Below are 24,856 nucleotides of genomic sequence, written 5' to 3'. Positions count from 1 at the left end.
CATAAGAGATGAGAATCTTGTGTTAGGAATCACGAATGGACATTCTAAAATGATTATATTACGAAGTATTAGGAAAAATTTTGATGGTTAGGTGGTGCAATGGAATGAAGAAATTAAAGTCAATAATAAAAAATAATAAGAAATTTAATTTTAATTTTTCATATTTAACTAATATATTATATTTTTATATTATATTATTATTATTTAACTATTATTATTATATTATATTAAATATGTAAGGAATAATTTCTATAAAATTAATTTTTGAGATGGCGCAAAAACTTTGAAGTTTTAATTTTTTATTCTCTTTCTGAGCATATTAATTTTTTTAATTTTTAGTTTTACTATATTATTAATTATTACATTACTACAAATATTCAATTCTACAAATTATACAATTTATTTCAAATTTTATATACATATTGTTAATATTTTTATCTTATTGTAATTGTAATTGATTATTTTGATAATCCAAATGTAATACATATTTTATTATTAAAAATTTAATAATGAATATTTTTGTGAGCCATTGTATATTTATTTAATTAAAACATTAATAATTTTCATACAAACTTGAATATTGAACAAAATATCATTTTCTTATCAAGTTAAATTATATTCATTATATTATATTTTATTATATTTTTTATATGTAAATATATTTATACTTTTAGTTTTATTATATATTATTATTATTTTATATCGAAATAGATAATTTAATAGATCTTTCGTATAAGATAAAAAATAATTATAAATACTAAAATGAAAAAAAATAAATTGCATTTTTTTTTCTATTGATAGCTCAATAAAAACATCAAAATAATTTTTATTATTTTTATATCACTTATTAATAACCGTTGATTAATAATACTTATATAAAAAAAAATATCAAAACTTTATATTATTTATAAATTTACAATTTTCTCCCATTTTATAATTTCACATTTAAATCAAAATAATTAAAGGAAATTAAAATCATCCAGTTTCCACTACGATAAGCAACAAAGATGTAATTCTACATGAAATAGAATTTGACACGAATGCTTTCGCTTATCCTTGGTTAGAAAAGGCAGTGACACGTAGGTGAACCGGATATCGATATCCCTTATAGGCTGCAGCTCTAGAACAGGAATTTCCTGGGCGATCCCCATAGGAATGCGGATCGTCGTTAGCGAAGACACGTTTCTCACTTTTTTACTCGTCGCTCGCGTTCTTGTATTCATTTACGAACTTCTCTGCATACTCAGCTAGAATCCGATAGATGATCTAACAGCTATAATGATATCATCACTCTGATCCTTCTGTATTTTTTTCTGTATCAATCTGTATTATTTGGCTTACTTTCTGATTTTAATTGGAAAATTCTAAATTTCTTTCGTTTCAAATTTCTTATTTTTTAAATTCTTCTGTTTTAAATTCGCAAATTTATACTTTTCTTTAATTTTTGTTAAAAAGATTTATATTTTATACAAAAAAGTTTATTAATGGACAATTTATTAAAATTTATCATAGACAATTTAAAAATTTATTAAATATTTTTTAATTTGATATACAATTTTGTTTATTTTCTTAAATGTTATATTATAATTTTAACTAAAAAATTTTCAATTTTCTTTAATTTTAAAGTTCTTATTTTTTTTAAATCCTTTAGATTTTATTTAAATTCTTTACAAAATATTTTCGAAAAATTTTTTAATAAAAATCATTATTTTTTAACAGAAAATTAAAGAATCTAAAAAATTTAAGAAACTAATAATTGAAAAAAATAAAAAATTTTTAAATTAAGATTAGAAGATAATGAAAAAATTGAAAAATTTTCAGTTTTTAATATAAAAATTTTTATTTTTAAAATTTTCCAAATTTATTTAAAGTTTAAATTTTTTTCTTTAATTATTGTTAAAAAAAATTTTAGAAAATATTTTATGAAAAAAATTTATTAACAAAAAATTTTTAAATTTTTCAATTATTATTGTTATGGACATTTATCTTTATACATAATGTCCTATTTTTTAAATCTCGTTTTCTATTGTTTTCATTCTAACGAAAATGATATCAAGAGAATTTCTTAATCATTATTATTTAGATCAATATAAAGAAAAATAAAAAATAAATTCTGAGTTGACAAGTAATAAAAAAATAGAAAAATAGAAATCAACTGCTTTTTAATTCATTTGTGATGACATAATAACTAATAAGTCAAAAGATTTTTATCTCTTGCTTGAAATAATAATATTTATATTTATTTTTTATAAATACAACGTATCGTGTAATTAAATATTTTTCCATTTAAATTATTTTTACATGTTTATAAAGATCAAATTTTTATATGTGAAAATTACAAGAGAAGAACTTAGATAAGTAACAATCTTTAATTTTTGTTATTACATTATTTTTTTAGCTGTTTTAATGACGTAAAAAAATTAATAAATTAATAAATAAAAATTAATAAATATCAACTTATCATGCTTTTCTTTTAGTTTTTCAAGTATTAAAATTGATCAGAAATTAAGAAATGATCTTTATTATGACTAAAGAAATACTAGTAATTCTTTATTAAAAAAAAATATATAAATTCATTATAATACTGAAGATAACAATGTTTAACATTCCATGAAATGATTACTTTTTTTTTGTTTTTTTATTAATTAAATTTCGCCTTTTTTATTATTATTTTTTCATACAATATTATAAGTTTATATGAAAATTCATGTATATATTTATAAATAAATAATAATAATTATTATAGCAATTACTAATTTTATATTGATGTTAAATATAATATAATATAATATTCTAATATAATATTCTAGTTATGAGATTGTGAGGAAAATTTTATTAAAAAAATGAGAATTGCATAGTATATATGAATTTGATCTCCGAATAGCCATCCTAAATAGCCATTTATTTAAGAAAAGTATTAATAACATTAATATTTATTTATTTATATGAATTTAAACTATAATCTATCTGTAAAACTAAATTCAAATCTTAATATATAAATCTAGTTCTATTGAATATAAATCTATGTTTATTTAAATCTAATGATACAAGTTAAGTATAATATATAATATATATTTTTCTAAATTTTGTTTATTATAAATATATAAATATATAAATATATAAATTTCTGAAAATTCAGATTAGATTCACATTCGATGGTTTGTTAGGCTACTCGAGCGTATCGTGAGAAACAGTTTCAGGAAGATGGCAGCTTTTACAATCTTCCACCTTTCAGAGACTCGCGGAGGTATGTCATCAATCATTACGGATTATCTTTCGTCACTGTGTAACCTTTTGTCTGCAGTTAATCTGCCAGGTAGATTAACGTCGGAATCACGAGGAATGTCATTTCATATTTGTTGACTACGTTTTTATAGCATCAAATATCACTTATGCTCAGGCAAATTTGTTTCTGAGGTTATGATGACGATGACGATGATAATGATAATAATAATGATAATAATTGAAATAAATATTTAAAAGGAAATATAACTGTACAATATTAGTTTAAAAAATTATTAATATATAATAATATATAATATTAATATGTGATTAATATATTAAAATATATAATAAAATGTATAATAGTAATATATAAATAATGGATAAAAAATAAACGTTATAAATATAGAATATAACGCTTAAAAAAGCGTTAAAGAAATAGAAAAAAAACAAAGAAATATTTGACATTTAAAAATGAAATTTAATAATGCAAATTCAAGGAATTGATCATTTAATCTTGTTATACTTAAGTAATTTAAAAATTCAAATAATTTTACAACTATTTCAATGATTTCATAAAGAATGCAATTTTAAATGATTTCAAATAATTTAGAATATCTAAAATCGATTTTGAAAAAGAAAGATTTTATTCATAATTATTTAATTTTATTAATAGTGATTGATTAAATATAACTATAATTAAAATTAAAATGTATTGTTTTCTTTATTTATTTTTTTTACATTATTATTTATTTTTTAAGTAATTTCGCTATTTTAAACGATTTCAAAAGATTTCATTTTATCAATATAATTTCATCCATTTTATTGATTTCAAATCGGTTTCATTATTTGAAATTTATGTAATTTTACAAATGGATAATTTTGGTATTATTAAAAATAAAATTTAATTTTAATAGAAAAAAAAGGAGAATCTTTAAATTCACAAATAAATTTTTATATTAAATATAAGAAATATAAGAAATATTATTAAATTAGAATTATTTTCTTTTTTTAGAAAATTCTCAAAAAATTACGCAAAATCGTATTTTAATAAAAAAATTTATAATAATAAACTTCGTTAATTCTTTTTTTTTGTTATTGATTTTAATATTAATCTAATGAATATTTTTTAATTATAATAATTTAAAATTAGAATTTATTCCAAAAATAAATAAATGTTATTATTTAAATAATATACCTTTTTATTTCACATTTTTTTCATTTTATTTATTTAAATAATTTTTGTATTTTGGAGTACAAATATATATTTTCTATGAAATTAATAATAAAAAATCCATAGTAAAATGTCCATTTTTATATATTATAATTAAAAGCATTTTATCTTATTACTTTATCTAAAATTTTCTTTAATTGATTTAATAAAATACTCTTTAATAAAATACTTTTTGAAAAATTAAATAAACATTTATAGCTCATGTGATTGATAAAAAGTTAAAATTAAATTTTAAAAAAATAATATTTATTATCAAAAATAAAATTAATGAAAGTAATAAAATAACAAATCATATAAAAGTAAGAACTTTATAACAACCAATATGCAATTTATAAATTGAATTATTAGAATTCTATTGTATATTTAATAAATAAAAAAATGTTTCACAAATTTATTTTAATAAAGATTAATAAAGTTTATATATTATATAAAGATAAGAAAATATAATTATAAGTATAAGAAACATAAAATAGTAACATTTTTATGAACAATATTCATAATATCTTGTCATGTTGAATAAATTACTATATAATTATTGATACATTTATCTTATACGAATAAAACAAGATTCCTAAAGAAACGACACAGAAGTGAAAAAAAAAGTCATTTTTTTATGATATTAAATAAAATTATTTTTTAAACTATATTTTTTATTTACTAGAATTTTATAACATAATAGAATTTTATAACATAGTAGAAAACTTAAAATGATTAAAAAATTTTGTATAAATATTTCTTGTAAAAAACATAATATTTATTGAAATCAAGGAATCGAATTCATATGTTAAAATTATACATGTTTGATTCATAGTATTTAGAAAAAAAAATGTTTTTATAAGTTCATTATATATATATATTAAAAAAAAAAATTATATATTTTAAGTTAATGATAATATTATTTTCGATAGATTTAAAATATATTTTTTTTTTCTTTTTTAAAAATTTAAAATTCAATAAGATATTAATTCTTTTGCGATAATAAAATAAAAATTGTTAAAACAAAATTTTATTATTAATGATACATTAAATAACTTTGAATAATAAAATAAAATTCAATCATAAATAACCTATAAATATCTGCTTATGAAAAAAAAGGTTTATAATAAAATTTATATTTCAAAATATATTTGAAATATATTTTTTTATAAAAGAAAAATTATCTGCATTATTTTTATAATGAATTAGTTATAAATAATTATTAACAATAAGAAAGTTATAAAAATAAATATTATTTTTCTATTAATTAATCATTAAATATATATGTACAATAAAAAAAATATATAAATAATAATCTAAACTTGTTTATGATATCTTTTATTAAAAAAGAAATTATTTCCACTTTTATTTTCATAGAATCTAAATCATTATGTGGCACTCAGTCAATTCAAAAATTTGCATTCGAGTTGCAAAGAGTACCGTAGCGAAAACTCGAAGTACCTCCTTCTCCTTCTCCTTTTCCTTCTCCTCCTCCTCCTTCCCCCAACTCTGACCAACATCTGCCAAAAATATCCTTGATCCATTACCATATTCACAACCTTCCTCATCCTCTTTTACACACTTACATATACCCAACGTTCATCCAATGGAACGAGGAAAGGACTTGTCATTCTTTTTGCGATCTGCTCAAAACGCGGCTTTCCAACCTCTCCTCTCGATTGCGATTTTCAACTGGCGAACCAGTTTGTCAGCCAACGAGAGCCTTGCTCCGAGGAGATTCGCCAGCTGATATTTCGCGATAAGTTTATCGATGGACGATATTCGCGGCCGGACGCCGCCTCGAATGTATCTAAAGCGACGATAACTCGTTCCTCGAGAGAGTGGTTTCACCGGACCCTCCAGCCAACCCAGCCTTCCTTCTAATCTTTATGAACTCCATTAAGACGGCAGTACCGGCTACCGGTCGCGACTGCTTACTAACGTCCAACTACCGAGGACACCACGATTCTCTGCGAATCTTTGTGAAAAATCATCTGTTAAAACTTGAGTAAATTTAATTGGTTCACTATGAAATGGCAACTGTTGATGTTATTAGAGAACTTTGTGTTATTTGTGATATATTTCATTTTATTTATTAATATATAAATGTTAAAAAATAGTGTAAGAATTAAAGAAATATGAGAAAATATTAAATTTAAAGTTGAATAAAGAATATTAAATTTAAAGTTGGTTTTTTTTAAAACATACATTTGTTATGTTTATGAAATGCGTATATAAAGAATTTTTTAAAAAGAAAAAATTTATTAAAATTTAAAAAAAAAGTTGTTTTGTTTTATGGTGCATTTTTATTTTCTTTATATTTATTTTTATTTATAATATATATTATTTATAATCATGTTTATTGATTTTGATTCTATATTATTATCAAAAGAATTTGTTAAAACGATATTTGTTTTCAATGTAATTTCGTTTATGGTAATAGAATTGATCTTTTTAAACAAAAAATTATTGAAAAATATGTTTTTTTGAAAATTATATAAAAAAACTGTGATTTGTTCTGAAGATACACAAAATATCCTAATTTCCAGATTTCGTATAATGAATATAAGAATATTAAATAATATTGTGGGGTAATCGAGAAAATGAGAAAATTTTAGGATTCAAATCCTGATGACAATCTGAAAAATTTTGATTTTTTAATATTATTGATTTCTTTTATTTTATATGAAAATCTGAATCTGAATCTTTTCAAAAAAATTGAAAAATAAAATATGATAAAGCAGTATTATAACACGAGATAAAATATTATGAAATTAATTATAAATTTCATATATATATATATATATATATATATATAATTATTTTGCATTTTATGGCAGAAATGTACAACCAGTTTAATAATTTATAATCTTCTTAAATGATACAAATTATATAGCTCTTTTCGAGATTGCTATTTTTCGCGTATATATCTTTTAAAATATTTCGACCGTGTTTTGGAATGACTTTGGTTTGGGTTCAGAAATACAACGACTGGCGCCAAGTAGAAAGCACATGTCTCGCGCAAATGAAGGAACAAGTTGAGCTGCGAGATACTATGTAGGTGAACAATGTTTTGATAGTAGCCTCTGAGGGTTCCATATCATTGTTTTTCTGAAGCCTTATGAATAAGCAGATGATATAGTTGAATATTTAGAAAAATATTTTTAAATGATTATTTATTGATTTAAATGATTATTAAATTTTTTGTAATAGTATAGAAGAGGTAACAATTATATAAAAAAATTATATGTTATATAAAAAAATTATGTTTAATTTTTCAATTATTATTTAAATTTTTTACTTTAATTTCACTATTCTTTTTAGCTTTTAATTTTCTTGATTGATTTTATATAAGTATCTTTTGAATAAGCAATGTATATTAATATTTGTTAATGTTTTATTAATGTTTAATTTTATTAATTTTATTCTTTTATTTTAATAGTAATTTTCTAATCAATTAATCATCTTTTATTAACTGTTACTTCCAATCTATTTCAGAACTATGATATGTAGTAATAAAGATAATTTATTATAAAGTTCATTTTAACAAGCTCTATTATAAGAGCAAAGTTCATATATTAATGAAAATTTACGTTTATTATTAAAATCAACAACAATATTCTAAAATTCAAGATTACAAGTTCGGAAGATTTTAAGATGTAAGAAGTTCTGAGGTTATAAGAGTTCTGTGAAAGGATTCTAAGATTCAAACAGTTCTAAAGTTGAAAGAGTTCTTAATGTTGAGAAAATTCTGAAAATTTCCAAAAATTCTACCAAAACGATCGTATTCTTTAAAACCTCTTCCATGCTTATCTCGCGAAATCGCGAATCTTAGGTGGAATTCACAAACAGTCAATAACATTGTGGGCCAGCCCCTAATTAGTAGTGATAGAAGTGATATCCCCAATCTAAATTCTTCTTCAGAAACTGAGGCTATGCCACCAACAGAGTTTATTATTTCCAGGAAACTAAAGGAGTGTTTGCAATAATTCTTCTCAAATAATGCATGACTGGAAAATGTTGTCTCAACTCTCAAAACCACATTCCAACATTCTAGTCGAATTGTTTTTAACAAATATGCAAAGCGAATATCGTTCAAATTCTTTTTTCACAAACGGCATTAATTTCCCAGCATTACCCTGTACCATCTATTCAATATCTGAATAGTTATCTTTTAGCTAATTAAAACATAAATTTTTTTTATAAAATTGATCTGAAATTTTAGTGCATTATGTTTTTTTTTACAAAAAAATAATATATATTTCTTATTATTATTATTAATGTTATAAAAATAATATATTATATATTATATATTTCTGTTATTATAATATTATTTTATTATTAAAAAATTTTATTATTAATAATTTTATTATTCATAATTAATTTTATAAATAATTAATTTTATTATTAATATTATTAAAAGTCTCTATTTATTATATAAATCGTTAATTTTGAAATTTATTTTTCAATTTTTCTAAAATTTTTGTTTCGAATTAAATAACTTTTACATATTAAAGTTGGATAATTATAATAAAAAATGTCGAAAAAAAATTTTTTATTTTCTGGAATCATGATATTTTTTCTTAATTATGTAATATAAAAATAAAAAAATTTATTAATTTTCAAAATTCAAAATCAAAACGTATATGAAAAAAGCAAGAACTATCAAAAAAATTATATAATATATATTATATTTAGATATTAATATTAAAATATTAACATATTAACATATATTAACATATTAATATATAATATATAAAGTGAATATATATATATATAAAGTGAAAAACAGAACAAAGAAAAAACAGAATATATAATATGTATATTATAATATAATTTTAAGTATTAAATTTAGTATTAAAAGCCTTTGTTCTATTTTTTATTTTTTATTACTCTGTATCGTTCTCCTCCTTTTTCATTCAATATTCTAATCATTTATTCCACACTATATATCTCATCATAAAGATCATTTCATATTTTCCTTAGCATAGAGAACTAAGTGCTAGGGAAAATCCCCTTAGCATATTTTGGAACACCGGTTAATCTTTGGATCATGCAAGTTTCCAGTCGTCGAGTCAGCATAAATCTCTGCCGATTTGTTCAGTGTAATTCGGTCATCGCGCTATGGCTCTTGTTCATCGTGATTGTTTAAAGGTCGCATCGTTATTTCACCAGTTAGTGAAATGTCGAGCCTCTCCCTTGGCCCAGTCATCATTCCTATAGTACAGTGTTTCCTAACCGTTTTTTGAGACACTCTAATGTATCCTATCACGCGATCTATTTTATAATAATTAAATAATTTGAGATTTTTTTTTTTGATCTTTTCATAATTACAGCAAGGAAGTATATATAAAAAAATTTACGTGATTCAAAAATTTTTATTTTAACAAAAATTTATGTCTAAGTAAAGTATAACAGATGATTAGAATATTAAATTCTAAATATTTTGTAATTTAAAATTTTGCTCTTTCCTATATTATTATAGAATATTTAATCAATATTTATAGAATAAAAAATGACAAAAACAATTCTTTTAAATATTCCAATAAAGTGTTTCATGTACAAGATATTAATATATTCTTGAGGTTTTGCAAAGTCGAGTCTGTAAATTAAAATAAACATAAAAGTTCATATATAAAAATGTCAATTGAGATTTATTTATTAAATTATAAGCAGTTTGAGTTTACGTTGAATAAAACAAGATAAAAATAGAACGAAATAACAATATGACGAAGATAGAGATGTCTCATTCTATCGCTATCTCGCTTTATTTAATGCAAATTTTAATTGCTTACAATATAACAGATAAGCCTTAACTATAATTCTTTTATATCAACTTTTGTTTTAGTTTCTACAATCGAGTCTCTAAAGTATTTTTTTAATATATAAATAGTCTATATACTCATCTCTCTACATATATTCATTATTAAATTAGAAATTAAAAATAGGAGAAATTTTTTATTTTTGATAAAACTTTGTGATATATAGACTAAAGACTGTATTTAAGAATTATGGTATTCAATATTTCATAAGATGAAACATTGAGGATGAATTTTATTTTGTTGAAGAGGTTTTCTATTAATAAGAAAATTGCTCTATATATAATTTATTATATTCTACATATACACAAATCTTAAGTAAAAATTATAATTTTTAAATTATAAGATAAATTTTCTTATAAAAGTAGGAAAAGTAAGATAAATTTTCTTATATAGTAGTACGAAAATTTATGTTCTTCGCTACATATGAAAGTATACATTAATAGTATAAAATAAATATATTTTATTTTTAATTTTTTTTCTCATTCTCTCTTTGAATTTAAATTAAGTAAAATTAAGAAAAAAATATTGTCATAGTAAATAAAATATTAGATATATGTGATATCTAAAAGAAATAATTTAAATTCCTTGTTAATAAATATTTTACAATAATAAAAATAATTTATTTTTGAATATTTTTTCATATTAAGTTGTATAAATATTGATTAAATTATTTTAATATTATAAAGTATTTAAAATCATTCAATATTGATCTTATTCTACTTAAGTATAAAAATGATAAATAGTACATTATCATATACTACATTATACTATCATAGATACATATTTATTAAGCAGAATCAATAATATAATATCAAAAAGTTTTTTATAAATAATTCGAAAATTGTATTTAAAAAAATGCATAAAAAAAATTTTACCTATATTTCAAAATTATTAAAATCCATGAAGACAATGTTAATCGACAGATTCACCCTTGTTTCCTTATTATACGTTCAAGAGCAACGATTTCTAATAACTCTTTCTTCATCAAAATTATTCAATTTCCTTTCCATATAATCTTTTCTCGTTTCTTTCTCGAAAAAAGACGAAATCGTAAATAGATAAGAAAAGAAAAGAAATTTGCTTGCGAGAGAACGCGGGAAATAACACAGATAGGCTCTCGAATCTAATGCCGTTCCTCGTAAAGCAACGGATCGCCTCATATAAAATAAAAGGGGACAGATTAACGATCGTGAAACGTGGGGCTCCTGCTCTTTCTCTTATGCATACATTAGATATGTTCATGACCCTCCCACGCGCTACCATCTCTGTCTTCTTTTCTCTTATTCGCGATTTTTCATCTTTCTCGTTTCCTGTTCGACGCTTCGAGAATATCATGTGTTCCCGCGAATTTAATTGCCTCCATAAATATCGCGGTGCTTCCATGGCCGAACAACGTTGAAATACGGATAAACGATGGAGCTCCTAATTCTCCTTCTCCTTTGAAGATCTTCACGATGGGGATCCATGATGGAAGAGAAAAAAGTAGATTGTTGTAAGCGGTAGATAGTGGTGATCTTGAGAATGTTGGATTTTGATTGGGAATATTTTGTAAGGATTTCAATCATGAGGTAAGATCATGGATGAATTTTGGTGAATATATAATATATAATATATAATATAGCGACAGGGTTTGTTATGTATTTATATACATATTTTTTTAAAAAAATTTATGAAAAATATTTTATATAGATAATATCATTTTTGGAACTTTTATTTTAAGTATTTTTATTTAAATATAGAAATTTTATCTTTGAAATTATTATTTTAATTTGTAATTTATAATAAAAAAAACTTTATATATATATTTTGTAGAAATAAAAATTAAATAATAATAATAAATTAATTTAAAAAATAAAAGAGAATTTTTTTTTAATATATTTTTATGAATATATTTATATACTAAGTAAATGAAATTGAAATTAAAATTATTTTGTAAATTATAAATTATTTTTTAAGAAAAAATGAACTTAGAAGAAATCTTTAAAATAATAACACAGTTATCAATTATTTAATTAATAATGGACATTAAAATATAACATTAATAAAGCATGTAGACATAGAATATTCAAGTAAAACATTGAAAAATATTTAAATACATATTTTTTTAATCTGACTATATTATATGCATGATATAATATCGAATAGTATAATATTCAAAATAAGAATAAAAATCTATTTTATATTAAGAAACTAAAAGATATACAAAGAAACTTTAAATAAAAAAGTTGCTTGTTTTTTTAAAAAAGAGAAGAATTCTTATCAAATTATAATCTTTATATAAATATGTGTAGAAATTAATTAATTAAAATTAATTAATTAGAACTTTGCAGCAAAAACGGAATAGTTTCATTTAAAACAATTTTAGAAGAATTAAAAAGAAAAATTTACAAAATTTTTGCTAAAAGTTTATAAAATTATTGTTTTCATTTAAGATTAAAAAAAGAAACAGTAATTAAAAAAAATATATAAAATATATATTGTAAAAATATATAAATATTTTTTATAATAATTAGTAATTTTAATCTTTTACAAATTTTTCAAGTTTTTGAAATTACCTCCGATTTACAGTAAAATATCGAAAACAATGATTACAATAATGATTACTTCTATAAACAATAAATAATAAAATATGCAAAATATTATTTATTAATATTTATTAATATTATTTATTAATATTATAAAATTCATTTTATTAATAAAAAAAAAATTCGTTTTCTATTAGAAGTAAGAAAGCATTTTTATTTTGTAAAATAATCAAAAATTTAATAAATCACTTATTTTTTGCTAATTATATTATATAATATAGAATTTTTTTTTAATATAATATAGAATTTTTATTACAAATTTCTAATAACAATTTTATCTATTGTCACCAGGAAAAAATTTCTAAAATAAACTTTAAGATAATTAAAAACGATTATTAACAATTATAAAAACAAGTAAATGCATGGAAAGGAATAAATAGATTATAACAATAAAAAAATATATAAATTTATATTAATCATACGTGTGAAAATACTTTATTGACTATGAAAATTTTTTTCAAACTTTTTTCATTTTCGAACAATAAATTAAAATCGTTTCTGAATGAAGACCGTGTACGAAGCACTAAAAAATAATAAATACATTAATATATTATTTCATTAAAGATTTTTATGATTCAACTATTTAATTATATTTTATTTCAAAGTGTTCGAAAGTAAATTTGTAATGATTATAAATAAAACAAGGCGAAATTCCAACGATTCACATTCTTTTCCTAAGTTTTATGATCGTTTTCTTTGCTTCCGTTTGTTTGGAACACGTTATTTGCCAAGAAATCGTGACCAGTCCATTCGTTTCGATTTCTGTTTCGCGGACCTTGACAACTTCCGTTCATCCGCAACAGCCACAATTTATGGACTTCGCGATTTTTCAAGAAATCGTTATTCCGTCGAAAATTTGTTTCCTATTTCTCCATATATAATAATTTTCACGTTCCGAAATTAAAATTCTTTAAAAATTTCACGAAAAATATAATAAGTAATTTTATTAAAATTTATCGATGCTTCTAGTAATGATAAAAATTTTTGATAGAGAATTATTGAATAACATTTTGAAATATAGAAAAATATCGCTTATTCAAAATTTCATTATTCAAATAACTAATTAACAGAATATAGCATTTATATTTTGGAATATGTATTCAAATAATACGAATTCACTATGTCTAAAAACAATTAATTTATTTTTTGTGATGTTGGTTTCTTATATAATGCTTATTTTTTATAAAATAATTATGTAATAATAAATATCTATAATAATCTCTATAATATATCTGTAATAATAAATATATAATAATAAAAAACATTTTGAAAATAGTTTGTTAGTTCCCACCATTCCTGGAACTATAGTATGTAATAATAAAATTAATTTATTAGAAAGTGTTCGCTGTTAAGAAGTTCTATTATAAGACGATTAAAAGCAAAGTTTATATACTAACGAAGGTTTATTACATTCATTAAATTCACAATGTTACAAGAATTTCTTTGAAAGGATTCTGAGGTTCAAATAATTTAAAATCAAAATAGAAGTTGAAAGAGTTTTAAAGATTAAAAAAGTTCAAAAAAATTTTGAAGTTAAAAGAGTTTTAAAAGTTAAAAAGGTTTTCAAAGTTCTGAAATTCAAAAAATTCTCTCAAAACACTCATATCTTCTAAAGTCTTCCATACTTATCTCGTGAAATTCGATGGACAAGCAATCAATAACATTAGACCAGCTCTCTGATTGAGCAACATTTCCAATCTAAGGAAAATCCCTAGAATGAGACTGAGGGGCTACACTATTCACAGAATTCGCTGAGAAAATTGAAAAATGTTTGCAATAATTCTTCTCAAGAATGATATTGGTTGCCATTTAAAACTAGCATGGCTGGAAAATGTTAAGTCCTAAGACGTTGAGACTCCGTCAAATTGTTTTTAATGAATATACAAAACGAACAGTCGTTCACATTCCTCTTTCATAAACGGCATTGTCCTCGCAGCATTACTATGTATCATCTGTTCAATATCTGAATAGTTTAATCTTTAATAATTTCATATTGACAAGAAAGATATTGACAAATTTGATTTTTTTGGATGATTATTTGAAAAACTGTTGATTCGAATTTATTCGGATTTATCTTTTAATTATTTTGGGTAATTAATATTTGAATATATTATATTTGAAGATTTTTTTAATTATACGATATATTTTTAATATAATATCACAATTAAATAAACATTTAATAAATTTTATTGTTATATATAGTAAGAATAAAAATTAAAATTAATAATGAAACAATATAATATAAAAATTAGCTAAAAGAAAATTTTTAGATTAATATTTATGAATATTATTAATTTTATATTTATTATTAATGTTTTTAATTTTTAATATTTATGAACATTAATAGTTTTTAAATTAGTTTTGATATATTGTATTTATGGATATTTGTACAATTATTTAAATTGATTTTTGTTTAATTTATCAAAAAAAGATTTTATATGTATATTTTGAAAAAGATATTGAAATATAAATTCTTAAACAATCTTCATTTTTTAATATTTTTAAATTGTAAAATTAAAATATTAGATGAAAAAATAGAAAAAAAAACAAGATAGTAAAATAATATATACTTTATAAAATGTCATATATGTATATAACAGTATGTAATTGAAAAATTGCGATTTTCAGAAAAATGATTTTTAGAAAAATTTAATTTATTTATTAATTATTTTATTTTTAAATTGCATAAGAATTTCATCAAAAAACTAAATTGAAAGCTCAAGATTTGAGAACTCATTTACAGTTATTAATAATTCTACTAATAAAAAGCATAAGTAATAATAGTTTTTTTTATATTAATAATTTAATTTAATTTAAAAACAAAAAATTAAAGTTATATTATTTCTTAAGTTCCTTAAGTTATATTTCTATAATATTTATAATATCTATGATATTTCTATAATAGATTCCTATTAAAAAAGACAATAAAATTATACTTTAAAGCTAGATTAATTCAAATCTATTTTAAAAAATTCAATAACATATATTATATGTATGTACTATTATCTTTTTTAATTTAGTTTCTCTGATTTTTTTAAATAATTAAAAATGTATTCATATTAAATAACAAAAATACATTTCTTCGCAATTGAATTTTGTATTTTTTACTCTATTTATGGCGAAAAAAAAGACTTGTCTTGATTCCCAAATACAGAAATAAGAAATAATAAAATTCTAAAATTCATTAATAGAATTGATCAAAAAATGCATCAATTATTTTGTTCCAGAGAGGTATGCGTGGATGAGGGCCAGCAACTGTCCTTGGCTCATGGATGTCAATTTTACGAGGTTAGTGCGGCGGAAAGTCCTGCGGGGGCAGCACTGGCATTCCAAGCGCTGCTCCGTGAAGCAAGATCGGTTCAATTGCTCCGAGCACTTCCTATCCGCCGGAAATTGGGCGTCCACTCGGTCTCGAGGGTGCTCGGCACGATCTTTGGCAAGAATACGACGAAGGACCGCAAAAAGAGGCCCTCGTTAAGCATATGACGCCTTCTTTGCGCCCTCCTCCTTGGAGGTCGTGACGAACCTGATAGAAGAACCGATGTGATCGTTCTTACCAGCAACGTCTATTCAAACCGTTGATGACGACATAGAAAACGATCATCTGACCAACGTGGATCAAGTCGCCAATCTTCCGCCTTTTGATGTCTTCTGAAAAAAAAGTTCCTGGCGTTTTGATTCAGTTTCAAGACTGATATAGAGAAACATTAGGACGTTATCTGGCGGACAGGTAAGCAGGAGGATCTATATCATAATTGAAAAAAAGCTTCGTATGTAGAGGATAAAAAATATCTTCTTGCTGCGAACGAATACCATTATTATAATAAAGAAGTAAAATTTGATGAATATATGTACTTATTATAGTCAATGTATGCATTTGAATACATACATGCATATGTATTTGAATAAGATTTTAAATCTTAAAATTTTATTTAATTAATTTAAAATTATATTGCTCATATGAGAAGTATAAATTTTTTTATAATACATTATATGTATAGTATATGTTATATTTTAATTTAAATGGTCAAGGTTAATGTGTGACTTTATTGTCTCTTTATTTAGAGAGAATATATTAATAGGACCAACAATATATACATTTTAATTATATTAAAGAACTCGATTTTTATTTTTAATTAAACATGTCTAATCTACGAATTAAATCATATTATTTAATGAAAAAAAAGAATAACTTATAATCCAATTCAAATAATTAATAATTATCATAATAACTCTGATCATTTCGATTAAATTTCATTATTTGAAAATTTATAGTAAAACTGTGTTTATACAAATAAATTGAACATAATATCTTAAGTATCATAAATTTAAAAAAAATCTTCTGAAACGAATAAGAATTTCATTGGTTAATTTTGATACAATCATAGACACATGTTAAAAATTTTACATCTACAAATAAGATTATATAGCAATATGATAGTGAATAAAAGAAAGTACTATTCGTTTTATCTCTGTATCATCTTAGAAATTTAATTTTTAGATTCAGAATATTATAATATTTAATTTAAACCAAATACATAAATCTATTTAACTTCAGTTTTCTGAACATCAATTTCTATTGAAACTAACAAAAATAAATGAAGAAAGTAACTAATAAGTTTATATTCTAAATTATGAATATATAAGGTTAAATAAAAATGAAAATTTTCATTTCTATTTAATCATTAAAGCTGTTCTTAAATGAATTGATGAAATTTGAATGAGATTTCATTTTTTCTGAGTTATTTAATGGAGTAAAATAAAAAAAATCAAAATTATATACTTATTTTTTAATAATAAAACAACTATATAGTTTTTTATTTTTCAGATTATATAACAAATAATTTCTATAAAATCAATTTTTGATTATAAATCCTATTTTTTTTAAACATTATTTTTATACATATATTTTATTTTCTAATATTATTATAATAATATTATTATATTTTTTTCTTTAATTCTATACTATATTTAGTACTTTAAAAAGAAATATATAAAATAACATATAAATAAATAAATTAGAAATATTTGTGAAATGATAATTTTTTTTTATTTATTCCAAATCTAATTCAAATATTTTTATTAAAAATTATTTTTATACAATAAAAATGATAAATATAATAAAAAAAATATTTGCTGAAAACAAAAATTATATTATTGAACTAAAATTTATAAAATCAGTGAAAATAATAATATGTAACCGATTTGTAATATTTTAAAAAATTTGTTATTTAAGTAATAGGCTTTAATAACTTAAAAATTTTATGAAAGACAATTTTTGTTCATATTAAAAGTTATGAAAAACTGAAAAAACAATTTCATCCCTATGTTATTTAACAAGTTGTTTCAAAAATAAACAAAGTTTTACTACATCTGAATCCAAATAAATACATACATTGACTATTAAATATACATATACATTTAAATGAATAGATCTACCACAACATCATAATTTTGTTGACTGTTCGTCATTGGGTGAAGAGAGAGAGAGGGTGCAGGAGATGCATATCTGGCGAACACCAGCTCCGTTTCACGCGGCTTGTAAGAATATTTCGGGAGTTCGATCGGAAAACGAGAGAATTATCTGTTGGAGAGTATTTATCTAGCGTTTCACTCGAAATTCTCAGGACATTTTTATTTAATATCTGTGAAGGAAAAATATCCATGAGAAAATCTCGTGAAAGACTGTCACGAGCGTGAAAAAGGCGACAAATGACTTTATAAAATCGGACCAAGAACCTAGTATTTTGTCTCTGTCGTATTTCATGTTCTTATTGTTTCTTTTTCTTTTTTTCTCTCTATTTTTTTCACTCTTTTACTTTTTCTACATTTTTTTCATTCTTAGAGTGATTAAATCAAGTATCTTCTTCGAGGAATAGAGCCTCGAGTGTCAGTTTTGTCGGATCTCAACGGTTCGAGAATACCGTACTGCATGTGTGACTGCTGTTCCTGAACGTAGCTTTAATCGGAAGTCGAAATATGACTCTCATCAGGTGTTTTCTAAAATTAATAGTTCTTAAAATTTTTATTAATTTTTATATTAAATCTTTGGAAAAATATTTGGTATTGGAATTGTTTTAATTTATTTATTCTTATTTTGATGATGAATTTATCATCTATTCATATATTGTGAATTCATATATTGAGAATATGATTGTATTTAATTTGTTCATAAGAAATTAAATATTAAATACAACATTCATAAATATTTTATTTGAAAGAAGAGAAATTTTTTTTTCATGGAAATTAAATTTATATTTTTATATTCTTAAATCGAAATTTTGTTTGTTGTTTACAGAATTTTATTACAAATATATGTATATATATTATTTTTTTGTTATTTTTAAATTTAGTTCTGTTTTTCCATTATGTATTATATAATTATATATTATATAATATATATATTACATAATTATATAATAAATATATTATATTTATACAATATATATATATATATATATATATATATATATGTATATATAAATATATATATATTTTAAAATAAAGTATATATATGTATAATTTTCATAAATTTATAAATATTTTTTATTTTAAATTTTTTATTTTTTTTCAAATTATTTAATATTTATATTAACTTTCTTTTATATGCATATAATATAAACTTTATAAAAAATATATTATATATTTTTTATAAAAATTATATATTATAAAATTTATAAAAAATATAAAATTCAAATCATAATATTATATTATATTATAATATTAAATAATTTGTAAATTTATGAAAATTATATTTTATAAAATATGCTAAATATAGAATAAAAATGGTCATGTCTTATGCATTATAATCATCAATCTCTGTCGCAGTTGTTTCTTAAATAAAGATGCTTGAAATTTCGCTTAATCTTTCACTAATTCTGTTTAATCAAGAAAAATTATTTCGAATTTAATATAACATAAACGACATTAATATAACATAAAATCGGTAATTATTAAAGATAAATCGCGTATAATTTATTTTATTTTCCACCTATCATATGAAGATAATCATTAATAAAATCGTAAAATGATAGATTAATGCCTTCGACCATAAAACAAGATGTGTGCTTTAAATTATGATCGTCAATTTCCATTTCAATTGTATAAAAGGAATTATGAAATTCTGACTTATTCATCGTTTCTGATTATTTAATTTCGGTAGATGTAGATGAAAATATTACTAAAAAATTTAATATTATTCAATATAATTTAATATAATTTAATATTTTATATTATTATTACTTTACTAGATATATAAAAATAAACATATTGAAAATTTCTATAATTGTCTTAAACAAATTATGGAAAATATATGAATAAGAGTATTGAACGTATGAAGAATATTTTAATTTAAATATTCAAAATGGAATTTTTTAAATTTTTCGAAAATTTATATTTTGATCTCAATTATTTCAAATTTTTAAACAGAAATTTTTTTAATACTAATTTTTCGTACGAAAGAAAATATCTTATCGAAATTAATTTCTGACCATTCTGACCCATCTTTTTTACAACAATCTTCGTCTTCATATTCAATTTTCATCATTATATATTTCATTCAATATAAACTTATTTCGTACAATTAATCAATAAGTCATTTAATAATTTTCTAAATATCATATCTGATATCTGTGATCAATCTTTTTCCGTTGCCATTTTATTTGTATTTACGATTGATATCATCAATTTCGATATACTCGCATTGATATAATTATATTTTTTTCATAGGTAATTTTTTTTTCTGGTCCAAATTTTATAAAATTCCCTGAAACTTTTCGTAAAGCTTCATTAGCCTTTTTAACTTATAAGTAATCATTGTCATTATATTAATTATTGGTCATTTCGTTTGATTCAATCTGACATTTCTGATAAAAAAACTATAATTCGATTTTGATCTTAGTGTTATTGTCATATTGCAAAAATTCTCATTTGATGTTCCAATTGATTTCGATTTTCTCCTCATTCTGAAATATTCATTATCAGTTATTCTTTTGAACAATCAAATAAAACATCTTTTTTTGATTTTTTTTTAAACTTTTCTTTAAAATTTGTTTACAATCAATGCAATGCAATAACATTTTGCATTCGAATTCTTTAAGATAAATCAATGTATTCTCTTATATAAACGAATAAATAGAAAATCTATATATCTGAATTATAAATATTAATCTCATGATATCGATGTTACATTGGTTGTTGACAATTTTATTTCAATTTTTGTTTTATATCATTGTTTTATATTCGAGTTGAAAAGCAAGAGATTAGATTATACGGATTTTTTCTTGCATTAGTTTTCTGTATATTTTAATCCTTTTTGAATTATTCAGTTCAATCTGTTTTAATGATTTATTATAACCTTGATCAAAATCTTGTTAAAATCATTTTTTCGTATTTTCGTATTTTAAATCTCGACGTATAACAAGCATATAAATCTTTATATTATTCGTTCAATATATTTCGGTTCAGTTCAAGCAAAAATATTTTTCCACAATGTTTATACTATCAATTCTATTTGACAATAATAGAAAGTGACAACAAATAGAAGATATCTTATAATTGTAAAATGTTAAAATAGAACTGTCATTTGAAAACATAATTATGATAAACTATGAGATATTAAATATAACTAAAAAAATATAAGATTTTGAAAAAATTATAATATATATATATTTTTAAATCTAAGATAAATTGTTGGATTAAATTACAATAATATGATAACTATTTTTTAATGTTAAATATTGAATTAAAAATAATTTTAATTAAATTTAAAAATTATTAATAATTAATATAAAATACTTTCTATTTTAATAATTTTTTAATATTTGTACAATAATTAAAATAAAAATATGCAAAAATAGATTAGATTTTGATTGATGTTTGGAGTGAAAGCAGAGATTTCTTTAAAATTCTTCTAATTTCTTTTTTCAAACATAACTTCACATATCACAGGCACATATCGTTTCAATCAAAATATTCTTCATATTTTCAATTGCTTAAATTTAAAATATTTGAATTAATTTAAACTTTATACTTTATATATAACTTTATATAAAATGTTAATACATTCGGAATATCTTTGATGGATTGATTCAAAACAAATATAAAATTGATTAAAAAAAAAATGTCCGTTGATGCTTATTTATTAAGTTATAAATATTGAAATTTATATTGAAAGAGATAAGATAGTGTGACAGAGATAAATATTTTATTTATTAAGTTATAAATATGAATAATGAAATTTATATTGAAAGAGATAATTATTTAATTGCTTATTACAATCTTATACTTTTTATGGTTTATTACTTAATAAATCAGCCTTAACTGGTATTTTTATGTTTATTATGGTCTCTAGAATTTGATCTAATAAAATATTACATAATATTCTATATATATATAAACACATATCTACATTCAATAACTCTCAAGAATATTTTATTTAAAACAAATTGAAATTATGCTTAAATAGTTAATATATAATATATAATATTATATAATATATAATATAATATAATATATAATAAATTGATCTTTGTTGATATTAATTTTTCTGAATTTTTCCATAAAAATTCTAAATCTATTTATCTTAACTTTTAAAAATATTCAAATATTTTTTGATATTCAATTATCAAATCAAAATTCTTTTAAATATTGAAATTACAATTTTTCTTAATTTTTTTAAATTAAATTTTCTAATATTTTCTAAATATTTCTAAAATTTTTTAAATATTTCAATATCTGTATTTAATTTTTTTTAAATATTTTGAATGTCAATCTATTTTTATCAAACAATTTTCACTTATTTAAAACCGATTTTATAAAGAATTTGGAATTAATAAATAAACTGAGATTTCTATTTTTTGAAGCTTGATACATCCCTGATGAGAGTATTTCACATTTCATACGTGAATATCGTTCGCGTTCAAATCATCATCAAGATCGCGAGAAGCTTTGATTTTGAAGCTCGTTTCACCGCCATAAAATCGGAAACAATTCGTAAATGAAACCCGATAGTCTTTCAAATAATCTTTCAAATTTCACAGTCTCCGTCAAGTGAAACATATTCACTCGCGCGGATAGCGCTGCAATATACTCAGTTTTATCGTGCTCTGTCTTCTAACGAATAGAAGAATATGTCATATTTTAGACGATTGAGACACGTGAATTTTTGTAGAGTAAAACAATCGAGAAACGAGAAAAAATAAATTTAAAAATAAGAACGAATTATTATTTTATGAATATTTATAAATTTAAGTTGTAGATAATTACAAAATGTTTGAATCTTATCTCTGACAATGATTGATTTTATTATAAGCAATGAAAAATTTTCCAATATTTTTTTACTATTTTTTTAATTTGAAAATCTTAAAACTAAAATAAATAATAATTATTATAAATAATTGAATTTATATAAAGATTTTAGATTATAGTTTATATGGAGGAAAGATAAAACATAAAAATTTAATTTTTTCTATGTTAAAAAGATGATTATTTATTATTAGATTATTATAAAGTTTGAAGAATTTCAGAGATTAAAATTTATTAAAATTTTAACTCTTGACAAAGAAAAAAAGAAAATATATATTTTTAATTTTGAAATTTTCAAAATCTCGGAAAGTTCTCGGATTCAAATTTCGGTCAATCTCTAATTTTAAATCCATTATTGCAAATAGAATGAAGCAATAAATAGTTAGAATATTAAATATAAAAGTCATGATCAAAATATCAAAATTTGTTAAACACGCATATTCTCATTAAATAATTATCATTATTATGTACTTTAAAAAAAGAAAAAAATAAATAAATGAAAATACTAAAAATTTTTATTATCTACTTTCATGATTTTTCTCGTTTTCGATTGTTCCAAAGGCAAGAATATAATATCATTAAATCGAAACGAGATGCGAGTCTCCGTTCTCGAGATCGAACTTCCAGCTTCCGAATAATCAATTCGATAATCTTAATGTTCCTACTGAAAGTAGCCTAAGTGTATATAGCGCACATATATTCGCCGAGTATAAAATTCTCAAGAATATTTGATCAATTCATGAATTCGCAAGGTGGAATATATATTATAGAAATATATATAGCTGTTACAAATTTCTTATGTCTAGCCATATGTTAAATTCATAAGAAAACATATCCAGACTAACCGATTTTGTATAAAAAATATGATTTATAATTATTTATGCCTCTTAACATTATTTTTAGAATTTTTTAATTAAAATAAACATTTTTGTCTATTTCACTCTACTTTTGAATGTATTCAAATAATTAAAATTAATATAATTAAAATTTTTTTATTAATAATTATATTTTTGCAAGTAAATATTAAAATAAGTTCAAATCAATTCATTTAAAAATAATGATTATTGAAAATAAAAAAATGTTTAGAGGCCAATTATTGCGTGTTTTAGAAGATGAAAAATTAGTGCATCATTTATTATGTTTTCGTGCCGAATATTGTACCAAATATTGTGTTTCATATATTGATTGCTTTCAGTTAATTATATTTTATTAAATAATTTTTCGCAATGAGCAAGAAATGTTAACTATTTATTGTGTGACATAATAATTGAGAACAAATTTAAAATTTGTTTTAGCTATTCAAATTTTTTTTTTAGAGCACAATAATCGATACAAATATTCTAAATCTCAAAAAGATAATTAAATTATATAATAGTGTTTAAATAACTGTTTCTTGACCATCGGTTTTCCGAGAAAATAGTAAATATTCTGAAAATTACTAGCGATTCTTTTTCCAATTTCATTTGCTTCATTGAGAAATAAGAAATACATTTTTTATGATAAGATAGAAAAATATATCTTTCTAAATATGGTAATTCGAAAATTGGAATTTTTACCAATTCTAGAAATGGTAAAAAAAAACTAGACACTATTATATTAATTTTATTATTATTATTTTTTAAAAAAATAAAATTGAAGAATCTAAAGCATATTAAAATTTTTCTAAAGCATTCATAAATTCTAAAGCATTTAGAATATCTAGTACAGAAATA

The 24,856-nt window shown here is 20.9% G+C and overlaps 1 protein-coding gene across 3 annotated transcripts in view; it reads left to right on the top strand.

Moving 5' to 3' along the window:
* The window catches only part of LOC122713717 (ras-related and estrogen-regulated growth inhibitor-like), a 159,416-nt gene that overhangs the window by 118,758 nt on the left and 15,802 nt on the right, over positions 1–24,856 (top strand). Inside the window, exons 5-6 of one of the 3 annotated variants that reach the window (XR_006346521.1) lie at positions 16,067–16,569; positions 18,273–18,804. Coding sequence is in view for 1 of the 3 variants with exons in the window: in XM_043934441.1 (XP_043790376.1) it covers positions 16,067–16,325 (259 nt within the window). In the remaining 2 variants the exon portion in view is untranslated. Of the gene's footprint in view, positions 1–16,066; positions 16,889–18,272; positions 18,805–24,856 lie in introns of those variants that run through there. The other 2 variants (XR_006346522.1, XM_043934441.1) reach the window with 2 other exon arrangements.

This window comes from Apis laboriosa, unplaced genomic scaffold (genome assembly GCF_014066325.1).
Source record: "Apis laboriosa isolate Shangri-la unplaced genomic scaffold, ASM1406632v1 scaffold26_cov146, whole genome shotgun sequence".
Taxonomy (NCBI): Eukaryota; Metazoa; Arthropoda; class Insecta; order Hymenoptera; family Apidae; genus Apis; species Apis laboriosa.
This window is presented reverse-complemented; position numbering and strand designations above follow the sequence as displayed.